Source organism: Mchenga conophoros, linkage group LG9 (genome assembly GCF_057382185.1).
Source record: "Mchenga conophoros isolate Kocher_MC1m ecotype Shallow Benthic linkage group LG9, M_conophoros_male_GT1.1, whole genome shotgun sequence".
In the NCBI taxonomy this organism is placed as follows: domain Eukaryota; kingdom Metazoa; phylum Chordata; class Actinopteri; order Cichliformes; family Cichlidae; genus Mchenga; species Mchenga conophoros.
In genome coordinates, this window is record NC_140534.1 from 10,734,376 (window position 1) to 10,757,057 (window position 22,682).

Sequence of the window (22,682 nt, forward strand, 5' to 3'; positions counted from 1 at the left end):
ACTTTTCTTGGTATCAAGTGGAGTAGTCAGAGGGTGACGATGGGGAGAAAGAGTTTCCTGAGGCAGATGGACATCTGCGTCTAAAGGTCAAAGGTCACTCTTTCGAGGATGCCAATGTTCACATTTTGGACAGAGAGGACAGATGGTTTGAAAGAGGAGTGAAAGAAGCCATCTATGTCCACTGTGAGCGACCATCTTTGAACAGAGGCGGGGCTTACGACACCAACTCTCTGCCATCTATAATCCAGTTTTGAGATCCTTCCCAGACGCCTTAACGCCCACTCACATCCTGGGCCATCTGACCTCAGGAATTCGCATGATAAGGTGGGGCCAGGTTTCACAATGAACACACCCGAAACTCTGGCTGATTGGGACCCACACCCAGTTTCACACCTTGGCTCAGGCGATTAGAGGATCATCAGGGGGTCCTTTTGTCCCTCTGTGGGGGGATACTCCCTCTAGGTTTATATCTGGGACTCTCCACCATTTGACCTTAGAACTGAAGAAGCTTCTCGGATGAGAGGTGAAACGTCTTCAAGCAACTTAAAGAAGTCCAGACGCTTTTCTTTGCAAGCTCCTTTGACTACGATGACCTGGATGACTGAGAACCTTCACAGACAGTTTTTGGTTGATATTCTATCGCTCTCCATTAAATGAAACTAACATTAAAGAAATAACATGAATAATTGTTCTTTCTTTGTAACTGAGGAAACCTACAAATTCAGCAGTGATAATTATTTCCCCAACTGTACCTGAGCAGGTATGGAGATGTCACAAAGAGAAGGCAGTGGAGTTTTTCACCAGATTGTTTAACACAACCTCAGTGGCAGAAGAGTAAATGTCTTGTTTCATTCCTTTTTACTAGGGTACACTGAATGTTAACAAGCATCGGGCACAGAACGAGGCTTTCGTCAGGCCGAAGAACTTCTCAAACAAGAGCACAGGTGAAAACGCCTTACATTTTCAAAACAGGTGGAACAGACACATTAAACTTATATTTGCTAGACGTTTCTGATCTCTTCTCCCGACTTTGACCCCCCCCTATCCATCTTAGATCTGACTTGGGATGTGCTTGTGTATGGTCGAAAAAATCGAAACAGAGCGGTGCATGGGGACGAGGTTGTGGTGGAGTTGTTGCCCAAGAACGAGTGGAGAGGGAGGGACACAGCCCTGACTGATGGGGATGAAAAAACTGGAGAGGACAATGAGAGTACACCTCTGCCAACAGGTGGGAATGTTTGTACTCCATTCATTCACATTTGATTTATTTTTGTATTTAATGATATTTTGTGTATTATATTTTCTGTCTGATTTGCCTAAAATATGTTCAGGATATCTCACAAATAAGTAATGAAAACAATGAAGCATCTTGATCGAACCACATGAATGGTTCGATCCGTGGCTCCCCGAGTCTGCAAGCCGAGTATCTTTGGGAAAGATACTAACCCCAAGTTGCTCTCCGATGCATCCATTGGAGTATAGTGAGTGTGAATGTTGCTTAGTAAGCACTTAAACGCATAGAAGGAAGTGCTTGTGTGAATGGGGTGATTGGGTGAGAGTAGAAAAGAGCTGTATAAGAATTAGTCCATTCACCATTCTTGTTTATATCACCTGCATGAAGCAACATTATAAGAACATATTTGGGTGAAATAACATTTGGAAGCTATTTTCTGGACAGGCATTCACAATTAAACTTTTTTTAAAGTTGCTACTGATTTTTATTACAGTTCTGGTGTAATTTGGCACAACTGAACCTCTTCTCCATGGTTCCATTCGTCAGGGAATAGCTTCTTGACAGCCACATTTCCAGAGATTCAAATAACGATGAAGTTTCGTCGAACAACTCAAGGGCCAAATGCATCTCTCAGGTTCTGTGTCACGTCTTTGCTGGTTTTTCCTGCTTTTTAATGACATGGCAGATATTGTTCATCTTCTGTAGAATTTTTTTTACGTCTGACACCTTTTCTTTCGTCCAATACAAAAGAAAGTTTTAAGTCTAGGAGACACAAATGGCAGGGAACGCATCCTGAGCTTCCACTAACATACAGTTCCCTTTACCAAACACAACAGAACAGAGACAGACGGGGCCCCGTAAGTTTGCCAGTGTAACCTCGCAAATGACAAAAGAGAGAAAGAAAGAAAAACACTAATTAATTAAGCACACAACTCAGGGCCCAGTATTCAAAAGGCGAGGAACACTCCTGCAACTATACACGTGGACTCGCACAAATAATCAATAATCTTTTCAGCTGTGGCAGACCTAGAACAGGGAGGGATAGTTCAGGTGCAAAAATACTGTTTTAGCTTGTCACACTTTTAATTTGGCTAATGGGAACACCCTGTGTTTTTACATAAAAAATATGCAACACATAAAATACATTTTAATCTAACTGGAGGCAATTGACCATTGTTAACCCTTCTTATTGTTATTATTTTTACACACGAGGTCCTAAGGACAAAAAACTTCCCCCCCCCTGCGGGCGGTCAATCCTTCAAGCTCAGGTCCTCTACCAGAGGCCTGGGAGCTTGAGGGTCCTGCGCAGCATCTCTGCTGTTCCCAGGACTGCGCTCTTCTGGACAGAGATCTCAGATGTTGTTCCCGGGATCTGCTGGAACCACTCGCCTAGCTTGGGAGTCACCGCACCGAGTGCTCAGGTTACCACGGGGACCACTGTTACCGTCACCTCCACATCTTCTCAAGCTCTTCTCTGAGCCCTTGGTACTCTAGCTTCTCATGTTCCTTCGTCCTGATGTTCCTGATGATTGCTAAATCTGTCACTACAGCCGTCTTCCTCTGCTTGTTCACCACCACTATGTCCGATTAGCCATCACCATTTTGTCCGTCTGTATCTGGAAGCCCCGAAGCATCTTAGCTCGGTCATTCTCCATCACACTAAGGGGCGTCTCCCGTTTTGACCTCGGGACTTCCAGGCCATACTCGGCACAGATATTCCCTTTATACTATGCCGGCCACTTGGTTATGGCGTTCCATGTATGTCTGCTAGCATCTTGCACCCTGTTGTTATGTGCTGGATTGTCTCAGGGGCATCTTTACGCTTGTATCTGGGGTCTTGACTGACTGGTCTGGTAGACCCCAGCCTCTATGGATCTTGTACTTATGGCTTCATGTGCTGCCATTATTAGTGCCTCTGTGCTCTATTTCAGTCCAGTCCAGCCACTGGTAGGATTTCTGGATGTGAGCTAGTTCTTTTATCTGTTGGTGGTACTGTGCAGGATCCTGTCCTTCCATGATGGTTCCTCTTCTTGCTCCTCTTTCTTGGGTTTCTGGTGCCTGAGGTATTCACTAAGCACACCTGAAGCCCCTACCAGTCAAAAGTGTGGACACGCCTTTTTTTTAGTGGTTTTTCTGTCATGGCCTGGTACTTCTACATAGTAGATTCTCACTGAAGGCATCAAAACTATGAATGAACACATATGTAATTATGTAGTACATATGTATATACCGGCTCCCCCCCAGTGCTGCGTTCTTTCTCCTCTGCTCTTCTCCCTGTACACCAACTGCTGCACCTCCACCCACCAGTCTGTCAAGCTAATCAAGTTTGCAGATGACACCACCGCTATTGGACTCATCTCGGACGGGGACGAGTCTGCCTACAGGAGGGAGGTTGAACGTCTGGTGTCCTGGTGCAGCCACAACAACCTGGTGCTGAATGCCCAGAAGACAGTGGAGATTATTGTGGGCTTCAGGAAGCACACAGCCCCACTCCCCCCCATCATCCTGACTGACACCCCCATCACCTCTGTGGACTCATTCCGCTTCCTGGGTACCACCATCACCCAGGACCTGAAGTGGGAGCCTCCGTCACCTCCGTCATAAAGAAGGCTCAGCAGAGGATGTGCTTCCTGAGGCAGCTGAAGAAATTCAACCTGCCAACACGGACGATGATGCAATTCTACACCGCAATCATCGAGTCCATCCTCACTTACTCCATAAATGTCTCTCTGTACTGATGTCTGACATTTAACCCCACAGGTCGTATTGTAGGGATCCTGCAGAGGAACTGGAGAGACTACGTGGTAACTTTCCCCACTAGGGATGGGATTCAGTCCCAGAGCAGGAATTCCCAGCGGATACTGACCATACCTTGGGACCAGCGTATTCCTAAAATCCGCATCAGTACTCAACAGGCTGAAGCTCTGCAGGTCTGACTTGACTTACATCTATAGGTTGATTTTATTTTCATGATGTACATTATGGCTTAGTCACATGAGTAAAAATAGGACGGCACCTGCCTTGTAACAAAGAAAAAACGCTGCTTTTCCAGTGATTGCAGTGAATATTTTGCATTCAGCGTTCAATTACAAGTAGTTACGGCAACCAACTGGTCGATCAAAGGTTGAGAATACAACACTGTCAACCTCTGGATGAACGCTGTTAGGTATTTTAGTACCATGGTAGCATTTACTGGATATTGTTTTATAGTGACATTATGCAGGAAAACTCTGTCATTCAATAAGGCCCCTTTGTTTTAGTTATTTTTCTCTTTGACCCAAGAATTGATGTGTGAGAATCACAGGCTGGTACAAGGTTGAAATACCACAGAGATCACTCCCTCAGCTACATTAGTTTCTTAATCTTTTAGACGCCTGTTGAGGCCAAATGGTTTGTTTCAGATTTCACTAATGAAAGAACTCTTTGTTTTGTGCCTTGAAAATATGTTGCTGAGATAATCACAATTGTAGCTGAACTAATAAACTACACAAAGGATGCTTCTTCACCCAAGGGCAGGAAGACGCTCACTTATCTTGGTCTGTACTGGTTTAAACTGATAATCTGCTGTCTCATGAATTTTACCCTCTATATAAACTGTTGTACTTGTGAATAAAGTTGAGTCAATTTGGGAAGACAACCTGAAGCAGTCTCTGTTTTCTTGTTCTCCCAAGCTGCTCCCGAGCTCGTACTAACACGCTGAATGGCATGCTTGAATATTACTTGAGAATATATTTGACTGTGTTACAGACTAAGGGACATTCTCTGCTGATAGGTGAAGGTGCATTCTCTGCTGATAGACGTCCACGCCTCGAAGGAAGTCGATCCACGGATTAGGCCCTGGAAACCGTTTCCTTCAAACGCTTTCAAGGTGATTGCCTTGAAAAGCAGGACTCTATCTCCAGACCATCTTATCACCATTTGATTGGTGTTTTGCACCCTTTAAATAAAAGTAACTGACTGAGAGTAGTTGCAGAATTAGTCCCCGTCTTCCAAAGAAGCATTTCAAAGCCAACAATATTGCAAATTCATTGCACATAGCAACACCGATCTTGTTTGCGCTCCAGTCTCTAGTGTTACTATAGCATTATGCTTTTGTCTCATAGTGTGACCAGTGTTTACTAAGTGCTGTCTCATTTCTATCCCTGTCTTCTCATCCTCACCTAGGACCACAGAGTTGTGGTGCGCATTGATTCATGGGAAAGCACGTCATTCTATCCCAACGGCCATAGTGTACGGGTTTTGGGTCGAGCTGGAGAGCTTGAGACTGAGGTCCAGACCATCCTCCTAGAGAACTGCATCCATATTCTTCCTTTCTCAGACGCACAGGTGAGAGCACCTACGTTAGAGATAAATTCAAGTTTTTACATCTCTAAAAGGCAAATTCCACAAGCCTATATAGTATGTTTCACCTTTCGTATTTAGCTGTTGTGAACCCATCAGCAATTATTGTGAATATAAATATTATGATAAAATGTGATTTTTTTTTTTTATGTCTATAAATTGCAATTAAACAGTTAAATTCAACCATAATTGACGCAAATGGTGGCAAATACCCATCTACACAGTTTGGAAATACTTTGGTGAGTAATTTGCTTCATCCTGTGTGATAAAACTTGCAGGATTCTAGTAAGTTAAGTAATTTCAGAAAATATGTTTTTGTTACCAATTCCCAGCTCTGGTTGTACTTTGGATGTAGGTTTTTGATTGTTAAGGATTAATAAGCTTCAGAATTGTCCAAAAACAGCTGGACATTATTAAAACATTATTACCAAATCACCAAGCAGTGAAAGAACCCTAGCAGCTCCATATACCAAAAGCTTGGGGAAAAAAAGAGTCTGGACTTTTTCTTGAAGATGTTTCACCTCTCATCTGAGAGGTTTCTTCAGTTCTAGGTGCAGAGTCCCAGATTTTAAGCCCTATGGGAGTGTCCCCCAGGAGAGATGGACCCCCTAATGATCCTCTACCTAATCACACGAGCCAAGGTGTGAAAATGGGTGTGGGTCACAATCAGCCAAGTATTCGGGTGAACCCACTGTGAATCCTAGCCCCAGCCTATCATGTGATTTCCTGAGGTCAGATGGCCCAGGATGTGAGTGGAAGCGTCTGGGAAGGGATCTCAAAACTGGATTATAGATGGCAGACAGTTGGTGTCGTAAGCCGCTGCCTCTGTTCAAAGATGGTCGCTCACAGTGGACATAGATGCCTCTTTTACTTCTCTTTCAAACTATGTCTTCTGACAGCTGAGTCTTGTCTCATTTTAAGAGCTTCCTTTACATGTGTGTGTTCCCTCTTTTTTCCTTCAGGCTTAGAGGGAACATGTTCTGCCCGGTGGTGTAGGGTCCTGATTACTCAAAGTTTGTGTTCCAGAGGGTGATGGGAGTCAAACAGGAGGTACTGGTCCATGTGTGTGGGCTTCCAGTAAACTTCATGTTGAGGTTTCCGTTCTCTTTAATGCGCACGGCAAAGTCCAGGAATGGCATACTGTTATCCTTTGTGTCTTCCCTGGTGAACTTTGTTTTTATCCACAGCGTTGATGTAAACAGTGAAGGATTCTACTTCCTGGGTTTTGATTTTGACCCATGTGTCATCAACATATCTGTACCAGTGGTTAGGTACTGTCCCTTTAAAAGAGCCAACAGCCTTTCTTTCCACCAGTTACTCCTAGACCTGAAGAAGCTTCTGACAGGTGAAACGTCTTCAAGGAACTTATAGAAGTTTGGACGCTTTTCTTTCCAAGCTCCTTAGACTACGATGACCTGGATGACTGAGAACCTTCACAGACTTATATGACCAAAAGGTTTGCAAGTTGACAGCTCGGTCCATAATAACCCTTAATGTGGTCACCCTACTGTCAGCTTACTTGGCTAAGCTCTTTCAGGACATTGGCCACCTGCTTGATAAGGGCACCTGTATGCATTTTCCCCTTCTCAACCTCATACCAGTGATACTGAGTGGGGTGAGGGAGGAGTAGCTGTCTCTCATTTTTATAGATCCCATACTGGCCCATCAGGCCATTGATGGCAGAACTAGCTTTTCTGTTCCACTACTGGCCATGACCATTGCCTTTGAACATTGACTTGGCGTGATTTTTTTCTTCCACATCCCAAATGGTCAGCACTCTGGGCGTGGCACACGAGTGGCTGATTTAAAATGAAGCAGGTCTCTCTCTGAGAGTCATTGTGAACATTCAGAATGCTAGATCACTTTCTACATGCTCATTTTATGAAGTATTTGAGAGATTCCTTATCTATACTCTGTTTAGGGATGGGTATCGTTTAGGTTTTATCCGATACCGGTACTTTTGAAACTGTGCGGGTGCTTAAATGGTGCTCTAACCGTTGCTTCCTTCTCTCACCCCAACCGGTCGCAGCAGATGGCCCCGCCCCTCCCTGAGCCTGGTTCTGCTGGAGGTTTCTTCCTGTTAAACAGGAGTTTTTCCTTCCCACTGTTGCCAAAGTGCTGCTCATAGGGGGTCATATGATTGTTGGGTTTTTCTCTGTATCTATGAAGCGCCTTGAGGCGACTTTTGTTGTGATTTGGTGCTATATAAATAAAATTGAATTGAATTGCTTAAAGAATGGAGAACACAAACTTTGTCCAAAAACCTCTTATGTTTTTATTTTTAGCAGTCTCTTTTTTCTGCAAAATGATAACCAAGTTAGCCTTTTCTTTTGATACAACATACCTACTTTGTTTGGAACCGGTGAATAATGGAAAACATGTTTAGCTGTTTGTTTTTTTTGTAAAAAGATAACGGTGTTAGCTTTTTCTGCAGCCCTATCAAACAAGAAGACAGTCGCATGTAACTACGACGGTGTTTGCTAGTTCACCTTACATGCATTAATGTAATAACGTGGTTAGCCTACTCAACGTAAATTACACACGAACAACATTAAGCTCCTCATGCAGAGAAGAACGGTTGCTGCTGCATCATCATCCGTCTGCTACACTGGCAGGGCTAGGGGCCAGGACTCTCCTCTTCGGGTTTTTGGGGGATGTTGCTAACTCCAGGTCCAATAACAGGCAACCCACCCGCAGCAGATGTGCTCGGTGTGAAGTCTCACAGCAAGCTATCAAATACGATGCATTTCTCTGCTTTTAAAAAAACGCCATTGCGTTGCCAGGTGTTTCATTGGATTCGAGGTGTTACTTCCTTTGCACAGTATCACAGTATCACCTTAAAGCACTTGTTGCTGCTGAGTTTGCATATTTTGCTGTGAAGTACAGCCAGACTTTTGACCGCTTTGCCTTGGACATTTAATCTGTAGCTCTGCTCTCAAAGAACATACGTACCTGGACCCGCCTACTATCCTCGGAAACGTAAAATGATTGGCTAGAATCCAAAGTGTATGACATCTCAAGAAAAAAAAAAGCCACCCGTATCCGGTATACCCGCACCCAATGTTCCCTCTAATTTTTCATGTGTCTGAGCGAACACAGAAACTCCCTGAGCGATCCCTTGGACCACTGTGAGCAACAGCAGACGTGTGCACTGTGGTGACGCCAGCATTGAATCCATGCAAGTTACATGGTTTATTAAAATAATAAAATTACAGCATTTACATTTATGTTAGACTACTTTTAATTAACTATTTTAGCCCACTTACAATGAAAATTGAAAAAAACAAAACAAAAAAATCTTGTTCATGACCTGTGTAGCATGTTAACACTATTGGAAGTAAAAATAACTTGAACTCCAATTTTGAAAACACAAGTTTCTTTTGTTTTTTTTTCATAAAGCTCTGACTTGTATTATGAGTCTGTGGTCTGGGAGAGAGTCTGTAACTCTGTCTGCAAAATACAGTAAATAATGACCAATGTTGGGTAATTAATTATATAGTTACTTCTTCAAAAAAGTAACTGAGTTATGCAAACAACAAAGTTTTTTGCAGCTGTTTACCTAAAAATGCAGCCAAGGCGTTTTTTTAAATAAACATTTTAAATTATTTAGAGAACAATCATCAAATTGCATCAAATCTGATGCCACACAAATTATTTGTGCCACTCCAAAAATAATTTCTGTCAACTATGAGATGAAGGAGAACAACAGCCTGATACCTGCAGGCCTGACAGCAGCAGATGTGTCACTGCTGTAACACCTGTAACACTCAGCAGTCGCCTCATTGTTCTGACACACACTAAACGCCGCCACGCCGCTTTGCTCGCTAAAACACCGGTGTCGGCACATAAGGACGCTGTCAGAGCCTGTCAACGACATTGATTAGCTGCGTATATACGAATGTGAATCGCATTACTGGCTGGATCCCATACGGGAGCAGCCAGTCACTGACTAACACTGCAAAACAGACTTGTTAAAGTATTGATTTTAATTTCAATTCAGGTTAGATTTTTTTTTTTGTGCGCAACGCAGATTTTCTGTGCGCAGAGACCGTGCCAGTAGTGCGCAATTGTGCACACACACAGCTTCGAGGGAACATTGCCGGTACCCATTCCTAACTCTGTTCCACATGTGTTATGTTTCCTTCAGGATTAGCTAAATAAGAGAGGATTATTTTCCATTTATTAAACTGCATTTAGCTACTCTTTCGTATCACATTTACTTTGGGAATGCACCAATTGGTCCACATCCTGTTTATGCAGGGCCCACTTTTAAACGGTAAATTGCTGAAAATGTAGCCATATATAGCGCTTTTCTGTGTCTTGCACTCCTTTGCATAGATTGAAGCATCTGTGTGTTCCTGTTTTGTTGAGTGTATCTGTCTGTGTGGCTGTTGAAGGCTACTGAGAGTGTGACCTTCACAGCTCACCAGAGGACCATCTATTACATTTGTTAGGTTATGCGTTTTTGATATTATTGCATCCTCACTGGCACACTCAGTCCTTAGTGTGGGCTTACCCTGCTCCATACCTTGTTAAGGATAAAGAACTTACAACCTGGAAGTAGATTATATCTCCCATAGTGAGATACAGAGAATGGTTGCTTACCAGGGTAACTCTGGTTTTCTGAAACCCAGGTGATGTTTGGTTTTCACCTCCAAACAATCGCAGTCAGAGATCAGGTGAAAGAGGAAAGAGCAGAGAGCGTCAAAATAAAAGGGAAATTATGGGAGCAAACACCAGAGTTTAACAATTGTTCATCACTAAATACAGTACAGATATTTTAATAAGGAGAGGTTATTTGAAAGAATGAAATTGATTTACTGATGAACAGAATTTAAACAGGTGATTTGCCGTTAGACTCAGATGGCCTATCTCAGCGGAACAGAACCCCGTCTGTGAAAAGGATTAGAGCAGGAGCCCCGAGAGCCTGGAAGCTGGTGGTGGAATGGTTGAATGGAGCATGAGTGATGAGATGAGGCGTGTACAAGGAAGAATAACCGAGGACACAGCATGAATGCTGATTGGCCTGGAGAAGGTGATTGGACTAGACCACTTCAGGAACGCCTTTAGCCACACCTCACCAGGTGTAGACAATCGGCAGTTAAACCTAGGCAACACCTGAAGACAACTGCATTTCCACTGTAAGGAGTGTAAGGGTTGCAATGGGCTGTAACAAAGGACAAGCACAGATGAGTCCACTATCATAGACTGGAACATCATTCATAACTTTTTATGTTATAAAGGGGGTGGCAGTAGAGCTTCTGTGATTGGTCACATCAGAGAGTGCTTGGTTATCAGAGAGTTACCATAGTAACCAAAGGTTTTAAAGATTGCAATATAGCTATTGTTGTCCAGAGGGGCCGATGGTGCGATATGGCAGCCTCGCTTCTGTCAGTCTGCCCCAGGGCAGCTGTGGCTACAACTGTAGCTGCCTCCACCAGTGTGTGAATGTGAGAGTGAATGAATAGTGGCATTGTAAAGCGCTTTGGGTGCCTTGGAAAGCGCTATATAAATCCAATCCATTATTATTATTATTATCAAATCAACAAAATATTAAAGAATCATTAAATATGTGGAATAGTTCATTCTTTCCTTTTTTCATCAGTGGTTTACACACTGGCTTGCAGGCAAAATGTCACTGGTTCGATTGCAACCGGAGATACAAATCAGGGTTGTGCCTGGAAGGGCATCTGGTATAAAACTCTGCCGTATCAAAAGATGCTGAGCTATCAGGTGTGGTGACCCCTTGTGACAAGGGAGCAACTGAAAGTGAAACACTGTTTTGCTTTGTCTTTGTGTAAAGTGTCCTTGAGTGTTTTGAAAGGCGCTTAATAAAATGTATTATTATTATTATTATTATTAATGTTTTGTATAGAATCATAACAAAATGTGAAAAGTTCAAAAGACTATGCGGCTGTTTAGCTGTGCCTGTCCGTCTGCCATCAGCTGAGAGAGATGCCGGTCAACTCTCTGGAGAAGCCGTGGACGGTAGACCCCTCTGAGGTGGCAGAGCGGCGGGATCTTAGGGACAGTCGCCTGGTGTTCAGCATCGATCCACGCGGCTGTGAAGATGTAGACGACACGCTGTCTGTACACAAGCTCCCCAACAGAAGGCTGGAGCTGGGAGTTCACATTGCTGATGTCACTCACTTTGTCAAAGAGGGTTCGCTCACAGACTTGGAGGCACGTTCAAGGTGAGGAACTGGTTGGAGTGGTTGGGTAGAGTAGGTGGGATATAAAAGGATAAAAGAAAATTACAGCATCTTGCATAAGTGTTCAGAGGAACTTTCAGAAGTACAAAGAGGCAAGAAAGTTGTTGCCTGAATTAATGTTGCATCAGCAGCATGCCTTGTAGCGCAATTATAAATAACACAGAGGGCCACCTTAAATAAGGCTCGTGTCTGATGTGAAGCATTAAGCCTTAAATGTCTATCATTTAATCACATGTAGAAGGACTTCACAGGGTCCATGATGGCTTTGAAAGTATCACTGGCACCAGGAATTGAACCAATGGTCAGCACATTGTTGGTTCAATCCCTGATGCCTTCGGGCTTCATGTTAAAGTCACCTTGCACAAAATACTTAACCCCCAAATTTCCCTGGATGCATCCGTTAGTGTGAGTGTGCATGTGAGAGAAAATGCTTAAAGGTATAGACTAACGCGCTGTATGAATATGTGTGCGAATGGACGAATGCTGGTCGTGCTAAAAGGTGGTTGGGGTTCTCACAGTAGAGAACTGCTACACACAGAACACAGTGGTCCATGTTGTTACGAAGAACTTGTGCTCATTTTGAGTACGATGCCATTAACAGGACAGGGGAATGTTTCCGCTGTGGGAAAGCCTGAGTGATTTTCACTGTGGCCTTCATAAACATATATTACTACGGGACATGGCAGCCATACTTGTACACAACATTCAACCAGAAGGTCATGCAGCAAAAAAAGGAAAAATGAGTCCGCTTCCAACTAAATTAGTTTTATTCTACTGAGTGGTAGAAGTAAAGAACAGTGTGTCACACATCATTTGTTTTCAGATCCCCTTTGTACAGTTACGGGTGTCAGGAAAACACCGGAGGTCACATGATGGCATGTGACCTTGAGTACCTGATGTTAATGGTTTGTCTATAATTGGCTTTCAGTGCATCTTATTAATAAAGAGGATGATGATACAAGACAGTTGAACCACAGTAATAGAACAAGAAGATATTCATCTGTGTTTATGTCCAGATATATGCACATGTTCTGATTTATTTATTTATTTTGTGCTGTATTGTACAAATGAATAAAACTGAGTTTAAAATATCTGCAGTAAATGAAGTGAAGGTCGGGGCTGCAAAAGTAATGCTTGCACTTGATCTCCACAAATTTTCCTTCCTGGGAACATGCAGCGATGACACCATGTGACAGGGAAGCAGCCCAAAAAAATTTGTGTCACAGCTGAACGGCCGACAAATCTGCAGCAAATGCATTCTGCTGTCATCTCGGTGTAATCTCGCTATAATCCAAAATCTCTACGGAATTCTTTCAGCACCTTGTTGAGTCTTGGAAGTGAAGAAAGGAGTGTTCAGAAGGCAGAAGTGTCTAACCCAGTGCTAATAAAATGTATCTGATAAAGTGTAGTCTGCAGATAAATTAGTAAGAAGGTCCATGAAGTGCATGTCGTTTTTTAAAGGCAGCAGCAGCAGCAGCAGCAGCATGTACAGAAGATGATTGAGAGCCGAGTGAGGAGAGAAACTCCGTGTAGACTGTTAACAACGTGCACTTATAAAATAATACTGAAATCTTACTATATATTTTTTATGTTGTGATTTTTAATGTAGTTTTGGTCCTCTGCTTTCTCTCTGACTTACTCTAAAATTCCATTTTACATTTCATAGCTGTCCACAAAGCAGCGTGCAGATCACCCACCTGTCCAGCTCGCCTCCACACTTTAAAGAAGTAAATTAAAATCTCATGATTGTGGTTTGAAGCCTTAAATTCTATTTCAGAAAATGGGGAATATTTATTAAATCATAAGAAAAACATTTTGCTTATTTATTTCATCCTTCCTGACTTATTAATAAACAGAAGGATGAAAATGACAAAGGTGGAACAAACTCTGAATATTTAGTACTTATTTTCAAATTATGTCTCACTTTTGATTAGAAAGAAGATGATAAAGCTGCTGCTTTGATCTCATTGCCTTTTTATATTTATTATGTCACTTCTTAAGGGCTACAACCTACTACCTGGCAGACCGCAGGTACGACATGCTGCCTGCTATTCTCAGCGCAGACCTTTGCTCACTGCTGGGAGGTGCTGACAGGTTAGTAGACTTCCCATCACACGTTTCATTTTCATATGCTTAAAATGCATGCTAGTTGTGTAACTGACACTTTCAAATTCAGGTATGCAATGAGCGTGCTTTGGGAGCTTGACGCAGAATCCCTTGAAGTCCAAGAGGTCTGGTATGGTCGTACACTCATCCGCTCCTCCTATCAGCTCCACTACGAGCTGGCTCAGGCGCTCCTCAACGGAGAACAGGTTGAGGTAGCGGAACTGGCCAACCTGGGTCCTCAGGAAAAGGGTTCTAAGCTAGCTCAACTCACTGAGGCACTTGAGATGCTCACACATGTAGCCAGACATCTTCGGGCAAAGAGGGACAGAGGAGGAGCGCTGGAGCTGGAAGGAGTGGAGGTATGATTGGTTTCTTGTATCTTCATAGAGTATTTTGTGTGTTTTGGTAATGTGTGTACTTAACAGTAAGACTATATAAATAAAGACTGCAAACATTTAAGGTTCATGTTCTTAATTGAAAGCGTAAGCATGTTATAGCTGAGTGTCTAACCCTAACACATCGTCACTACTGACGTCTAACATACGACACAAAATGATTCAATGAATCTGAAGTGAATCAAACAAAGTAAACCGTGCACATAGCTTCAGTGGAGAGAAATCCATTCTGCACATTAAAAACTGGAACCACTATCTTTCTCGCACATTTCAGCTGCAGAAGATTCTCCCTTCTAAGCTTCTGTCTAAGTGAAAGTTTGACTTAACCTCTGTGTTTGGTCATTTTGTCAGATGACATCATGGTTAGAAAATTCAGTATCAGTCACCCCGAAACACTTCATACAGCCGAGGGGAGGAAATCAGGTCAAAAGACACCTGTGGAAAAGGGCCAGGGATTAATGATAACTAATGATTAAATGGAGATTGGTCTATAAACATGTAGTCAGTGATAATGATGACAAAGAGGTGATGATGATGTTCGGCGTCATCATGAGAATCCCCCAGCTGCCACGGTCTATTGCAGCATAACTAAGGGAGGATTCAGGGTCACCTGGTCCAGCCCTAACTATATGCTTTAGCAAAAAGGAAAGTTTGAAGCCTAATCTTAAAAGTAGAGATAGTGTCTGTCTCCTGAATCCAAACTGGAAGCTGGTTCCACAGAAGAGGGGCCTGAAAACTGGAGGCTCTGCCTCCCATTCTACTTTTAAATACTCTAGGAACAACAAGTAGGCCTGCAGAGCGAGAGCGAAGTGCTCTAATAGGGTGATATGGTACTACAAGGTCATTAAGATAAGATGGGGCCTGATTATTTAAGACCTTGTATGTGAGGAGCAGGATTTTGAATTCTGGATTTAACAGGAAGCCAATGAAGGGAATCTGCTCTCTCTTTCTAGTCCCTGTCAGGACTCTTGCTGCAGCATTTTGGATCAGCTGAAGGCTTTTCAGCGAGTTTTTTGGACATCCTGATAATAATGAATTACAGTCGTCCAGCCTGGAAGTAATAAATGCATGAACTAGTTTTTCAGCGTCACTCTGAGACAGGATATTTCTAACTTTAGAGATGTTGCACAAATGGAAGAACGCAGTCTTACATATTTGTTTAATATGTGCATTGAAGGACATGTCCTGGTCAAACATGACTCCAAGGTTCCTCACAGCGTTACTGGAGGCCAAGGTAATGCCATCCAGAGTAAGAATCTGCTTAGATACCATATTTCTAACATGTTCAGGACTCAGTACAATAACTGAATGAATTTAGACGCAGGAGTCTTCCAGGTCTTTATGTTTAGTTTGGTTTTTTGCTGTGTTATTTACAGAATTACAGATGGATACCATATATTTCTTTTCATCGATAATAAATTATAGTACGGTCTAATAGAGACGTTATTTTTAAAATCAGGCGTCTAAGCAGAACACGTTCCTCAGCAGAAAACATTTTATCAGAAAGTCATTTCAGTGAGAATATTGGAATAAAGAAACCAAGCACTCCACTGTGAAACCACTGACAGTTTTCACATTAGATCACAGCCATTTATCTACAGCGGCTGGTCGGCCATCTGTTAAAACCTCATATGGACAATTCCTGTTGTTCTATAAGATGCTCTCTAATAGGATGTCTTGGATTTATTTATTATTCAGTTATTGCATTCCTGTTATGGCTGTACGTACACAGAATATTGATATGAAGTAAAAATGATTCTCTCGGGTTGCTTCTGGGATAGTGGAAAAACCAATATATTTCTAAAAGTGTGTTTAATGATTGAGCTGCCACCCAAAAATCAAGTTCTTATCTTGACAAAGCTGGATTATTGACCGCTGGTGAAACATCTGTTGTCCTGAAGGATAAGGACAACAGATGTTTCATCTTGATCTATTATATAAAACGGCCAAAACTGTGTTCAAATCCAAACTTTCTGGCTTCTTTTGGTTCCTGCTGAAGTGCTTTGGGTCCCCTCAGTTCATCCTTAGTCTGAGAAAAGTTTTGTTCTCTCTTTAAGGCACATTTCCTTTGAGCTAACTTAAACTCTGATTGGCTGTCCACTATAAACAAAAAGCATGAACAGCAGATCGGTGGAGTTTCTGTGCCCATGAGCAGAGCTGTGTGCCTGTTAGGGATATGTGTTCTTACTGGTATGATAGAGAGCTGAACGTAGGAAAGACAGTAGACTGTTTTCAGGTTGAGATTCATTCACATTTGGTTCTCCGTGCAGCATTTGTTCCGGTGGAATGGTGCATGTTCAACTGAGTTAAAGTAAACTGTAGTAAAATGTGGCCCACTGATGCATTTTCATATTCTTTTTCATTGAAGTCACGTTAGAAGCATTTTCCCTTTTCAGGTGGGTGCCCAGCTGGATGAGGAGAGGAACATTACGGCCCTGGTCCCTCGTCAGCCCCTGGAGGTCCATGAGACCGTGGCAGAGTGCATGATTTACGCCAACCACTGGGTGGCCCGCAAGATCCAGGAAGCTTTCCCCAACCAGGCCCTTCTAAGGTGTCACCCACCACCACAACAGGAGCTATTCAACCAGCTGGTGGACACTGCAAAGGCCAAAGGTTTCACCATTGACACCAGGTAATGTTTTTGACTGTTCAGTATAGAAACTGAGGAAATGCATATTGTAGTCCAACGCACATCATGTTCAGACACACAAGTGTGTGAACCTGAAATGTTTGATAACACGGGGACACACTCAGGTGTCACATGAGCAGTCAGACAAGAAGAAGACATGTTCCTTCAGCTCAGGTTGAGGTTGAAGCCAAATATGCTTCCAAACCAAAGACTAGAACATATGATGAAGCATATCTTGCCTTTGGCTTCAGCTTCACAACAGCTGTCGTGGCAAGGTCGGTCTCCCCGACAGAATTAGTTTCCCCTGCGTCGGGAGCACACGCTGGGCTGTCCAAATCACGGACAAACAGGATCCCACATTCTTGATTTTCAGTTCACAAACACTTCTTATAACGACTAACTACTCCTGAAACTTTGGAGGTTTTAGCTCTTTACACAGTAAAGTTACAGGATAAATATAATTATCAGGCAAAATGTCCTTCGTTTGTTAAAATAATCCCGTCTGATACCACGAGAGGACAATAAATATTTCATTTTCTGTTGTAACCCTTAAACTGAATGGTAATGTAACGACACTCAGGTTTCACTTTTTTACAAAACTAAAACATCACTACTTCCACGTCTGACTGTTTGTAATGGAGGCGGCGTAACCTGGATCCACACTCCGTGCCCAGCGAACGCTCGCCACGCAGGGGGAACACATGCTGTCGGCGATGCCGACCTCGGCACAACGCTGATCCTGCCGCAGTTTGTTCCCCGGTTCAAATCCCGGACAAACAGGATCCCACAGCTGTTTATGCTTTTAAACCCGTTTTGCACAGAGAGCAGTGTTGAATATTCTCACACGGGAACAAAACAAACAACTCAAATAATTAAAGATGGTTTGTTTTTCTGTTTTTTAAAAGAGGCAGTGATTTATTTAATTACAACCTGTAATCTATTACAGTTAACTTTTATTTGTTTAACTGTTTACAAAAGGTCTGAGGATCTGAGGCGTGGAATGAACTGCAATGGAGTTTGAAAACAAAATATGAATGTGCGGTTGGAGGATTGTGGGGGGGGGGGGGTTAAACCAACAGCAGAACCGGTCCCAGGACAAGAGACATGGTGATGCAAGTAGCTTTGTGTCACTGACTGCTGAGATGAGAGGCCTCACTCATCCCTGGTTTCTGGCTCTGTTCCTTCAGGTCCAACAAGGCTTTAGCTGCCTCACTGGACCGAGCTGTGGACCCACAGGACCCCTTGGTGAACAGGTTGTTCAGAATGATGGCCACCACTGCTATGTCACAGGCTCTGTACTTCTCCACTGGTGCTCATCCTCAAGACCAATACTACCATTATGGTACGATACCGCTGCACAGCTTTTATTGGCTGCACTAGAGTTTCAGTGTGACTGTGGGTCAGTCCATCCATCACACGTCTGCACACACTTGTCCAACGTCTGTTGTTTGTGAAGAATTATTCGACTGAGAACTAGAAAGAAGGCTAACGTGCTGATATTTGCTTCGTTGTCGTAGGTCTGGCTCTGGATCGCTACACACACTTTACCTCACCCATCCGTCGGTACGCAGACATTGTCGTGCACCGCCTTCTTACCGCAGCCCTGCACATGCAGAGGGGCGTTGTATCTGGTAAAGCACCAGCCAGTAACAAAGAAGTGGAGGAAATGGCTCACCATGTCAACAGCAAGAACAGGGTCAGGGGTGTTTTATTGTTTGTGTTTTTCAATGATTCACCTCTTACTCTATTAACAGAAGCTGTGCTGACGTCTGTGTTTCATTTGCAGGCAGCACAGGCAGCCCAAATGCGATCCACAGCACTGTTTCAGTGTCTGTTTTTCAGAGAACGAGACCCTCAGACAGACCCGTGCTGTGTGGCTGACGCTGTTGTCTACTCCATTCGAGACAACGGTGTCTTGGTGTTTATCCCAGAGTAAGAACCTTCAGTCCTGTGTTTTGTTCTGCAGTCTTCTTCTTTTCCTTTGTTTAATGGAGCTGTACAGCAGCTCACAGACGGCCAACCACTCGTGTATTTTTAATAGACGAATTCAAAGTTTATGACAATGAATGAATTTGTTGGAAGATGTAATTGCACGCTAATCAATGTATATTTAACAGTATACACGCTAGTTTTATTTTCTCTTAAAAAACCTCAAAATGAGTTTTAAATTGTATAAATTTACTAAACTAATTCCTTAAACATTTATTGTGAGCAGGGAAAATCGGCTAAAACCCCGAATCTTTTCTCTACCAGGCTTTAAATAAGTTAATTGCATTGCTGAAGTTGAGTCTGTGGGGAGGGACGGTGCTTTGGAGCCAGCCTTGTGTTTGTGGCACTTCTACGTTAGCTTAGCTAACCTCTGGAGGTTGCTGCTTGTTTATTGCAAGGAAAGTGTAATTTAATAACATCAGTGTTCTCCATGCTTGTGGTGTTACAGGGATATGCAATATTAACAGTTTATTAAAATGTAACCTGTGGTCATTTTGAGAAGGCTGTAGAATCCATGTAATGATTAAAATCACAGGGCGCAAAGCAGGTTGAGTAATATCACTGAGTAAGTAAGGCTGCCTCTGACCACAGCCATGTTGTTCACAGGTATGGTGTGAGGGGGCCTGTGTATCTGAAGAACAAAGAGGGCCTGGTGGTGGTAGCGGGACAGGACGGCAGCTGTGATTGGCAGGGTGGCACTGTGCGAAAATACCCGGACCGCATTACCACCACCTCCAGCTGTGGCACCTCCACCTTCAAACTGTTTGACCACATCACCGTAAGTCACAGAAAACGCTAATCAATCATTTTAGAAGGTTTCCAGCAATGCAGCGCCTAAAGGCGACGATTCCAAATATATATGCATGAGTGTATATGAATCACAGGTTCATACGACTACTGGATCTTTTGTGGTCCAACATTAAGAGACGTTTTATGATCTTGTTGTGATAAAGTGTTGTGTGGTTGCTGCTTTGTTAGCTAATCTCAAGGTAACAAAACGTCAGTAAGATGAATGAGACGAAAATGATTCCTGAAAATAAATCATTTAAAGTTATTCAGTTTATTGTTTTTAAATATTATATGAAAACAAAAACATAAGTGTGGGGGGGGAGGCTCTCCTCCAAGACAAGAAATGTAATGCTTCCAGTTTGTGGCGTTTCTACACAAACCTTTTTGTAAAGGGAGATAAAAAATGACAGTGGGCGGTAATTGTTTTCACATAAACGCCTTTAAACGCTGCACGGTCGCACTCTCTCTCTCGCACTCGATAAATGATCCATTGTTGCTCTGCACACGTTTGTTACCACAAACGTCGCATGCACTTATGTCATTGTCATGAGACACTCTTGCAAACAAACTCACGGTTTAGTAACACAGTAGAGCAGCGTGTTTACGGGACAGTAACAGTAATCTAATTACCTTTTTTGCAACAGTAATCCCTTACTTTACTCGTTACTTGAAAAAAGTAATCTAATTATGCGTTGCTGCCCATCACTGGCGTCAAGTTATATTAAGTTCAGGCATGTTACACACGATGATTGTGAGGAATAAGTGCATGTGATTTAAGCAAAAAGAGCAGGAAACATTACCCTAAGGTTAGCTAACAAAAAGAAACTGAAGTAACGGTGTGTTATTCTCACATCTTTGGCTTTAAGACATGAAAAAGTGACAGAGTACTGCTGCTTCCACTGTTATCAACATCTTTTCTTTCTTTCATGGACTTATCCTGGGGTCATAAATGTCAAAGGGCAAAGGCAATGCTAACAACATAGCTTACTGATGGATGATGATGGATGACACATGTGGCCAAAACAAGATAGAAAGAAACATTAGCCCAAACACAAGTTGTCCACCACAGCATTGACTGCTGTCAAGCTATGATCATATCAAACAAAGAGATGATGATGATATTCAACAAACAAATCAACAAAACAACAACCTCACTGTGACACTTGACCGAGGTCACAGTGTTAATGAATGTTTTTCTCCCCCTCTGCTCCAGTCTCCACGTCGTGTGAATGTTAGAAAGCACAGTAAAGAAAGTTCGTGTACGGATGGATGAACGTTTGTTACATTGGATACGTGTGTGTAACATACGTATCCAATTTATCCTATTTATGAACAAAATTGTGGCACAGTCGGAAACTTCTCCACTCTACACCACTGTCTACTTAGCTGTGACGCTGCGCACAGTGCTGAGAGGACTGCTGTTATATATTACGTCACAAACCTTAAGTGGGCCTGTCTTTGCATAGCATTCCATTAGACTATTTTCAGTAGGTGCCATTACTGTGTAGTGATCGAACTGAGGAATACTGTGACTTACGTTCTCTGCTCTCTTCAGGTTCGTATTTCTGTCCACTCTTCAACTTGCCACGCTGACCGTCTAAACCTCGAGGTCATCAGCAACAAGCCTCACCACAGTGCCAAGTCCCAGCAGCCCAGCCCTCAGGGCCGCAGTCAGCTGGTCAAAGAGGTGGTGCGTCAGAATGAAGAGGCGCTGGCTCAGGAGAAGACAGCCCGGCGCCCCAAACTCTCCAAAGAGGAAAGAGAGTTTCGTCAGAGCAAAACTCCCAGTCTGTACTCTATTCTGGAAGAAATCAGAGAGTTGGCTCTGATGGATCTGGAAAGGGCTTCACGCCTCCCGGCAACAACAGCATAGAAACGCTGTAGCCCAGCTTTACCTCCAAGCAGACACTTGTGAGAACTGCACGCTGTGCGCTAACAGAACGGTGATCATTGAAGATCACTCGTGCTGAGTCATCCAGGTCATTCTTGTAGCTCCAGATTGTGTGTGGACAAACCACACGAGTGTGTGAAGTCACAGGAAAGCAAACACAATATTAAGTAAAAACATGTCCCGCCATCTTTTTAGAAACCAGAGTCAAACCGAATCAGTGGATACGTTTTGTAAAAGTTAGTTTTTAAAATCACATCAAGTTAAACTTAGTTGTAAGGAGGATAGGGAACGTGTTAATGCCAGTGAAGTGTCAGCAGTTACTTTGACAAGACCTAGTACTCACTGCAAATGTGGTTCAATCCTGCAGGAAACTAGTCAACTGCAGCAGGTTAAAGAAGTCTGGTAACAAAAGGCTTTTCTCTCAGCACCAGTGATCTCAATATCTCACTGGTGGGATCAATGTCTTGTGTAAATTAAATGTCTTGTGTTATAGAACCATTTTTGGTGAGTTCACACATATTGTACTACCTGTGACCACTTCATACAAAACCCAGCACGAGTATTGTTCTGGAGATGATAAAACGTCCACTCGTCCATTTTCTTCTGCACGTCCTGGAATCTGTCCCAGCTGTCATAGGGTGAGAGGCAGGATACGCCCTGGACAGGTCACCGGACTGATAAAACTTCATGTCACTCATTAGCAGACTTTAAAATAAACCCGTAGAGTAATGAACACACCTGAGGTTGGTTGTGTTGGAAGTGATGTATAAAACTAGGATGTATTTATCTTATAGTTTGTATATCAAGAGCCTGTATAGAAGACACCAACACCAAGGACATTTTTATTGTTTGAACTGGTAAATAATCAGAAGCGTTTTTTGGTTTGTGGATTTTAAGATTGTTTTCTAGAACTACCAACAGAAATATGAACTGTACATAACTATTTCAATATGTGTGCAGTGGCCTGTAATTAAAAATGGTGTTTTCATTAGCGCAGATGGAGCCACTTCATCGTGTTGCGTTTCATGTCCCTGCAGTAGCTTAAGAAAGAACTGTTCATAATTGAACGAGCACTTAATGCTTGGAAGAGGGTGAT

The 22,682-nt window shown here is 42.8% G+C and overlaps 1 protein-coding gene across 1 annotated transcript in view; it reads left to right on the plus strand.

Moving 5' to 3' along the window:
- Positions 1-22,589, plus strand: part of LOC146566783 (DIS3-like exonuclease 1) — a 30,422-nt gene extending 7,833 nt beyond the window's left edge. Inside the window, exons 5-17 of the mRNA XM_085286449.1 lie at positions 866-944; positions 1,055-1,228; positions 3,995-4,164; positions 5,399-5,560; positions 11,522-11,769; positions 13,789-13,881; positions 13,964-14,252; positions 16,685-16,920; positions 18,105-18,259; positions 18,435-18,613; positions 18,704-18,849; positions 19,513-19,684; positions 21,251-22,589. Coding sequence (XP_085142575.1) covers positions 866-944; positions 1,055-1,228; positions 3,995-4,164; positions 5,399-5,560; positions 11,522-11,769; positions 13,789-13,881; positions 13,964-14,252; positions 16,685-16,920; positions 18,105-18,259; positions 18,435-18,613; positions 18,704-18,849; positions 19,513-19,684; positions 21,251-21,568 — 2,421 coding nt within the window. The 3' untranslated portion in view covers positions 21,569-22,589. The remainder of the gene's footprint in view (positions 1-865; positions 945-1,054; positions 1,229-3,994; positions 4,165-5,398; positions 5,561-11,521; positions 11,770-13,788; positions 13,882-13,963; positions 14,253-16,684; positions 16,921-18,104; positions 18,260-18,434; positions 18,614-18,703; positions 18,850-19,512; positions 19,685-21,250) is intronic.
- Positions 22,590-22,682: the final 93 nt, after the last annotated feature.